The following is a 7,233-nucleotide window of genomic DNA, read 5'->3' as shown; positions in this document are numbered from 1 at the left end:
AAGACCTCTCAACAAGCTCCTCACCCAACAAGACCTCAACAAGCTCCTCACCCAACAAGACCTCTCAACAAGCTCTCACCCAACAAGACCTCTCAACAAGCTCCTCACCCAACAAGACCTCAACAAGCTCACCCAACAAGACCTCTCCAACAAGCTCCTCACCCAACAAGACCTCTCAACAAGCTCCTCACCCAACAAGACCTCAACAAGCTCCTCACAACAAGACCTTAACAAGACCTCAGCAAGCTCCTCACCCAACAAGACCTCTCAACAAGCTCCTCACCCAACAAGACCTCTCAACAAGCTCCTCACCCAACAAGACCCTCTCAACAAGCAAGACCTCTCTCACCCAACAAGACCTCTCAACAAGCTCCCACCCAACAAGACCTCTCAACAAGCTCCTCACCCAACAAGACCTCTCAACAAGCTCCTCACCCAACAAGACCTCTCAACAAGCTCCTCACCCAACAAGACCTCTCAAAGCAACCCAACAAGACCTCTCTCTCCTCACCCAACAAGACCTCTCAACAAGCTCCTCACCCAACAAGACCTCTCAACAAGCTCCGCACCCAACAAGACCTCTCAACAAGCTCCGCACCCAACAAGACCTCTCAACAAGCTCCGCACCCAACAAGACCTCTCAACAAGCTCCTCACCCAACAAGACCTCTCAACAAGCTCCGCACCACACAGCAACTACCTAGCTCCGCACTGTACTTACAATATATGCACATACGGAGAACGCCAAAGTGAGTTTCACTTACCTCCATCCTGAGTGCGAGATCTCCTACGTGTACGTGTGTATGTGAGCGTATCAAAGAGAAGATAGACAAACAGAGAGAAATTTGACAACTGGCCACATACAGTACGCTACAGACCCACAATGGGGCCTTGGGTCGAAAAAAAGTGAGAGTAAAAAGAAATTAAAAATACAAAAGAAAAGGATTACAGATTTAACTGTTACCTAGTTCAAGATAAGGCCAGGCCAAGGTGCAAATATTACAAGGGAAATTACAACTGTCAGTTGGTTGAAAATGTTCAAAGGAAGGCCACCAGAGTGGTGCCTGCACTTCGGCACCTCAGCTACCCTGAGAGATTGGAGCGCCTGAACTTGCCTAGCTTATACTACAGACGGGCAAGGGGGGACCTAGTTGAGGTGTATAAGTATCTCAAGGGGCACTACTCAGTTGAGTGTCCTTACTTGGAGCCGGCGGACGCTCGCCCCACAAGGGGTTACAGCTCAAGATTGAAGAAGCCGCAAGTCCAAAAAACTGTGAGGGCAAACTTTTCCGGAGTGAGAGTTGTGAACTCTTGGAACAATCTACCAGAAAGTGTTGTGACGGCACCGAGTGTGAGCTCTTTCAAGACCAGACTTGACCAACACTGGAGCAGGTTCAGGTACATTCAGGAGCCGGTGCATTCCCAGTACTTGCCACCAGTGAATAACAGAGACGTGACCGATCGCCCAAGCGGCTAACGATCCGGTAATTGGTGAAGAGGATAAAAGAAAAAGAAAGAAATATCAGGCGCTCAATACTCTTAGGGTAGCTGAGGTGCCATAATGCAGGCACCAGTCTGGTGGCCCTCCTTTGCACGATCTTCTTATACTTTTATTTTTACTTTTTTACTCAAGACCTACTTAACTGGTTTCGTTGGTTGATTCACCTTCTCACAATGGCCCGAGCACTTCATTTCATTGTCAACATAGACACCCAGGTCCTTTACGCATTCGATCTCTATTAATGCAGTTTTTTCGTTCCGTTGGCGACTGGTTAAGGATGTCGAATAATGGTGGGTCGGTGTGCTCTATCTCTCTCTATCCTGTGTGCGTGTGTGTGTATCATGTTTGCGTAATATAGAACGTCTTTCTCTGTCTTACTGGATAGGCGACAGCATAAGATGGGGTCGCACAAAAAACTAGACGATTTTCATCTCTGGCTCTTTTGATGTATCTTACCCTTAACCGAGATATCGATGACATCGGGAGTTAAATTGAAGTAATAACTATGCATTACACTCCCTGCATCTGGAAATTAATAAGCTAAATGTGTCTTGTCAAGTACTAGAAACAAGTGTGCTTTTATCACAGATATTGTAAAGTGTTATTTGAAAATGAGTTCTCTTTTTGAATTATTTCAGGTTTAACTATCACGTTTAATATCTAAAACAAGCCCACAAACTTAAAGGCAAATAACCCTTCAATTTAAATGTAAATTTCAATATTCAATATAGAAAGGGTATATGATCGGCTCGTTAGCCGCTTGAGCTCCTGTAAGAAACTGTGACCCACGTTTTGAAATTTGCCACTAACACGGTCGATTTTTATCACAGTGTTAAGTGTCTTGTTTGATACACGGAAATGCACCTATTTGCAGCTGAAATTCCCAGAGTGAAAGTTAAGTTGAATTCCTGACGTCACCGCCTAAAGGAGTGTGAGGTAATGTTTGGTTCCTTTGTTGAGGGGCGGGACACACCTCCCCCCTACTACACTACTACGGCAGTACGGTCACCAGCACGGCCGCTCAGGGGTGTTCCTGGTCTCTGTGGTCTTGGGAGGCAGACAGAGAGATAGTGTAGTTAAATAAAGTGATGGCGGAGTTCCAGGTACGAGCGATGGCAGACGGAGGCAGCCCTGAAGACTTACCTCAGCGAGGAAGAGTGACTGAAGGTGAGCCAGTTCAGCCATTGAAGGTTGTTTTTTAGTGATGATGGAGTAATAATAGTGACTGTTTCTGTATTTTGCCCCTTTCAACAAGTTACAATACGGTGATATTTTGTGATAACTTTGCTCTAGATAAATGAACTTTCATCTTAAGTGACATATATACAGACGTGAGGGCCAAGTAGACCTCAGTGGCAATAAGCAACAATTTTTAGGTTATCTTGAATTTGAATGGACATATTGGTTACCACTGTCAGCGTGTATACAGGTTATGTTTGTTGAAGTGTTTATGTCTGACAATTTCTGAATGACTAAATATTGGTAAAGATATACAGTGACTGAGAACATAATGTTTGTTTTCTTCTGGATGTTGATACTGTACAGTGTAATGTGTATTTCTTTTAATAAGACCAATAAAACTAACCAAACAAACCTAACCAAACCTGCTTAAGCTTACCTAAATTTAATATACAGTATTCTAAATTTGCTTGGTTAAGTTAGGTTTGCTCTGGGTAGTTTGTTTGCTTGTGAGAAATTATTGTTATTTCAAGTTTTGGTCAATTTGTAGTTTTGACCAACCATGGCTCTTGAGTTGAGCAATGTGTTTTTCTGAAGGTTTAGACAATTTTATGACACTTTTACTATGACGTTTCCCTCGCACATGACCTAAAATTACCTAACCCCCTATACGGGGGCCCCGCCCTCCTGGATGCTCCTGTATATTTAAGCCATGGTTGGTCAAAACTACAAATTGACCCAAGTTTTTGTGATGTATGAGAACATCATTACCACCAGAAGGACTTGTTCGATTTTGTTTATCTTTGCCACAGATGTTCTTATCATAATAGTAAGTATTTTAAAAGAGGCAACATTTACTAGAACCTTATAGAACTTGGTAAAATTTAGTTTTGGTCAGCCCTGTATTTAGATATCCTAACTACCGGTATGTGATTTTTGACAGATATGAAGGTCCAAATCGTTCAAAACACATCAAAAGCCACCGGAAAATCATACGGTAGTTGGATGTCAAACCTAACCTAATTCCTAAGATTCCCCGGATGATCGAAACTAAAATAATATCGAGAACCTGACCTAACCAACCAGAGAAACCTATCTAACCTTACCTAACTTCCTAGCTGGGGGGTGGACCCCCTCCATATTAAATATAAATTAATTATTTTGATATCTGGTATCAATGAAACCAACTTTGTTCATGTGTCAAGGAATAATTTATGTTTTGGGGGTAAAAGTTACTTCTAGTCCTATAATCTTCTAGTGACTTAAAAAATATTTGTCCTATGTATTTTGCTGTGTTTTGAATGAATTTGACCTTCAAAACTGTCGCAAATCAAATTTTTTTGAGTTATGACCACCATCAATAATGGGGGACCCTCGTGGGAACTGGGAGTTTTGGGTGGGGAGAAACTCAAGAACGAGTGATTTGCACCAATTTTGAAGGTCAAATTCGTTCAAAACACAGAGAAAAAACATATTTTTCATCATTGAAATATGCATCCTAACTTTACCTAACCTAACCTTGCGACGGAAATATCATAGAAGTGTGAGCTCTTTCAAGACCAGACTTGACCAACACTGGAGCAGGTTCAGGTACATTCAGGAGCCAGTGCATGCCCAGTACTTGCCAACAGTACGTAACAGAGACGTGACCGACCGCCCAAGCGGCTAGCGAGCCGATCAGTGGTGAAGAGGATAAAACAAAACAAAAATAGAACATTTCATATTCTGTACTACACTGTTTGTTAAAAAATATATTGAGTTACAATAAGCTGTGATACTGATTGTCATAATATTTCAGGCTTCTACTTAAAAGATTTGTTTTAACTCTTAAGTCTGGTCTGGGAGCAAGTTTGAATTTACTGAGGAAATTCCAAGTTGGCTGTGTGTGACCTCGGCACTTTCAATGCAGGTACCTTGGTAAATTTGACAAATAAAAAAACACTTGAGAACTATGTGTGAGTACTGTGTGTATTGCACAGTTCATCATTTGCCGATATTACTAAAATAGAAATGATATTATATGGCAACAGTGCTGCAGCAACATCAGAACAGAGGACAAACATCTCAATTGAAATATAGACAGTAGTTCACTTGCTGACAGCTGTTATATTTTAGTGTATTTTGTTCTGCGTCTGTATTGAGTAAGATAATAGTTGTAGTCCTGGTTATTTGAATTTATTGTCCAGGGTAAAAGGAAAACAAGGCTTTGATTGTCCTCCGTATTGCTACCACGTGGTCGCCCAGAAGCTCCGCCCACAACTGTGTGACTTCAATGACAAACTGTGCCATGTTAAGAATGGACCACTGAGTACTACCATAGCAAGAATGAGCCCCTGAGTACTACCATAGCAAGAATGAGCCCCTGAGTACTACCATAGCAAGAATGAGCCCCTGAGTACTACCATAGTAAGAATGAGCCCCTGAGTACTACCATAGCAAGAATGAGCCCCTGAGTACTACCATAGTAAGAATGAGCCCCTGAGTACTACCATAGCAAGAATGAGCCCCTGAGTACTACCATAGTAAGAATGAGCCCCTGAGTACTACCATAGTAAGAATGAGCCCAGTAGTGCTACCATAGCAAGAATGAGCCCCTACTAGTAGAATGAGCCCTACTACATAGCAAGGCCAATGGTTCCTGAGCCCCTAGGTTCTACCATAGCAAGAATAAGGCCCTGGTACTACCATAGCAAGAATGAGCCCATGGTGTACTACCATAGCAAGAATGAGCCCTGAGTACTACCATAGCAGAATGAGGCCCCTGAGTACTACCATAGGAATGAGCCCCTGAGTACTACCATAGCAGAATGAGCCCTGAGTACTACCATAGCAAGAATGAGCCCCTGAGTTCTACCATAGCAAGTGGAGCCCTGAGTACTACCATAGCAAGAATGAGCCCCTGAGTACTACCATAGCAAGAATGAAGAATGAGCCCCTGAGTTCTACCATAGCAAGAATGAGCCCCTGGTACTACCATAGCAGAATGAGCCCCTGGGTTCTACCATAGCAAGAATGAGCCCCTGAGTACTACCATAGCAAGAATGAGCCCCTGAGTACTACCATAGCAAGAATGAGCCCCTGAGTACTACCATAGCAAGAATGAGCCCCTGAGTACTACCATAGCAAGAATGAGCCCCTGAGTACTACCATAGCAAGAATGAGCCCCTGAGTTCTACCATAGCAAGAATGAGCCCCTGAGTACTACCATAGCAAGAATGAATCACTGAATACGTACTGCTAAACATAAGTGTGCAGTACAGTATAACATTTAGAATCAGAGTTCTGTGGCCCCCAATGATCAGAAGATTTTAATGGCTTTCTTCGGCTAATCATTGGTTAAATTGTCTTATTGTTTACCATTATTTGTTTGATGACTTTGTTGGATAAGAATTTAATGTCTTAATCTCTGTCATGATGTTTTGTTAAATTTGCTAAGACATCAAAATAATGTCCTTCTTGTCAGACTCAGTCATTGGTTTTCTCTCTTCTCCATGAACATATTTTATACTACATGGCTTGTGTATTTGAAGAAAAAAACAAAATATAGCTAAATTCCTGGAGTCAGTATTTTTATTTACTGAATATCTATCTATCTTTATCTGATGTTATGATGTTGAAATATATTTACCATGAAGCAGCTCTAGCTCATGGTCCAGTGTACCTGTTATTGACATAGATAACCTATTTTTCTGTGGAGTTTGTGTAAAGATAAAATGAAACTTAAGGTGTGTAAAATAATTTAAATGAAGTATACGTATTCCAGGATTGTTTGGTTAGGTTAAATTGTCCACAGATGAAAGGTTAAAGAGCTGGATGCCATAAATGTTTCTCATTGTAATGGATGGGGTTTGTGTCAGTATAATTTAATAAATTTAATCAGATCACCTGAAGAATCTCCACCCCAGCTTAATTCACTGTATCAGTTCCAGGCTGTTTTGGGGTTACCTTCCTTGAGTTGCTGGAAATTGTCTTAAAAATGTTAACTGTACCACAGTGAAGATTACTGTCCGCCAAGAGTTATGTAGTACTGATACTGTTTGCTATAACATCCAGACACCATCTCACCATATGTTAATATCAGGGCTTCATCTTTTCTTTCAGTTTGTCGAGAGTGGCTGTTGCATGAAGACCAAGCTTTGGCATACAGGCTGCAGAATGAAGAATGTAAGATATAGTAATGTTCAGTTATACATACAATGGTTTTGGTAACGTGAAAAGGTAAGCAAAATTTTGACTTCGTGGCTCAGTGTTGTAGTATTTGTCAGTGAAGAAAATGGTCCTTGGGGTGATGCCCAACTGGAGTGGAGGAATGAGTTCCTCGTCCTTCACAGTAAGCTTTGCCTACTTGTTGAACAGCCCTTCTGCTTATGGGTTAGGTTTCTGGACCCTGTTCGTAGTGTTGATGCCATAGGTTAAGTTAAAGCCCCATCCTGCCCATACAAAACAGTAAACATAATAAATAATGTAAATACTTTACTGTATATAAAGCGAAGTTAAGCAATATACCGGTAAAGTAATGTAAAAAAATATGTACTGTATACAGTATATGTATTA

At 41.5% G+C, this 7,233-nt stretch overlaps 1 protein-coding gene across 3 annotated transcripts in view; it reads left to right on the top strand.

The window, feature by feature from the left end:
- Nucleotides 1-2,431: 2,431 nt before the first annotated feature.
- The window catches only part of LOC121873812 (coiled-coil domain-containing protein 50-like), a 38,767-nt gene continuing 33,965 nt past the window's right edge, over nt 2,432-7,233 (top strand). For 2 of the 3 annotated variants that reach the window (XM_042377522.1, XM_042377521.1), the window contains exons 1-2: nt 2,434-2,667; nt 6,781-6,843. In XM_042377522.1, coding sequence (XP_042233456.1) covers nt 2,589-2,667; nt 6,781-6,843 — 142 coding nt within the window. In that variant the 5' untranslated portion in view covers nt 2,434-2,588. Of the gene's footprint in view, nt 2,668-6,780; nt 6,844-7,233 lie in introns of all 3 variants that reach the window. The other variant, XM_042377523.1, reaches the window with a different exon arrangement.

The sequence above is a fragment of the Homarus americanus genome, unplaced genomic scaffold (assembly GCF_018991925.1).
Source record: "Homarus americanus isolate GMGI-L3 unplaced genomic scaffold, GMGI_Hamer_2.0 scaffold25827, whole genome shotgun sequence".
In the NCBI taxonomy this organism is placed as follows: Eukaryota; Metazoa; Arthropoda; class Malacostraca; order Decapoda; family Nephropidae; genus Homarus; species Homarus americanus.
This window is presented reverse-complemented; position numbering and strand designations above follow the sequence as displayed.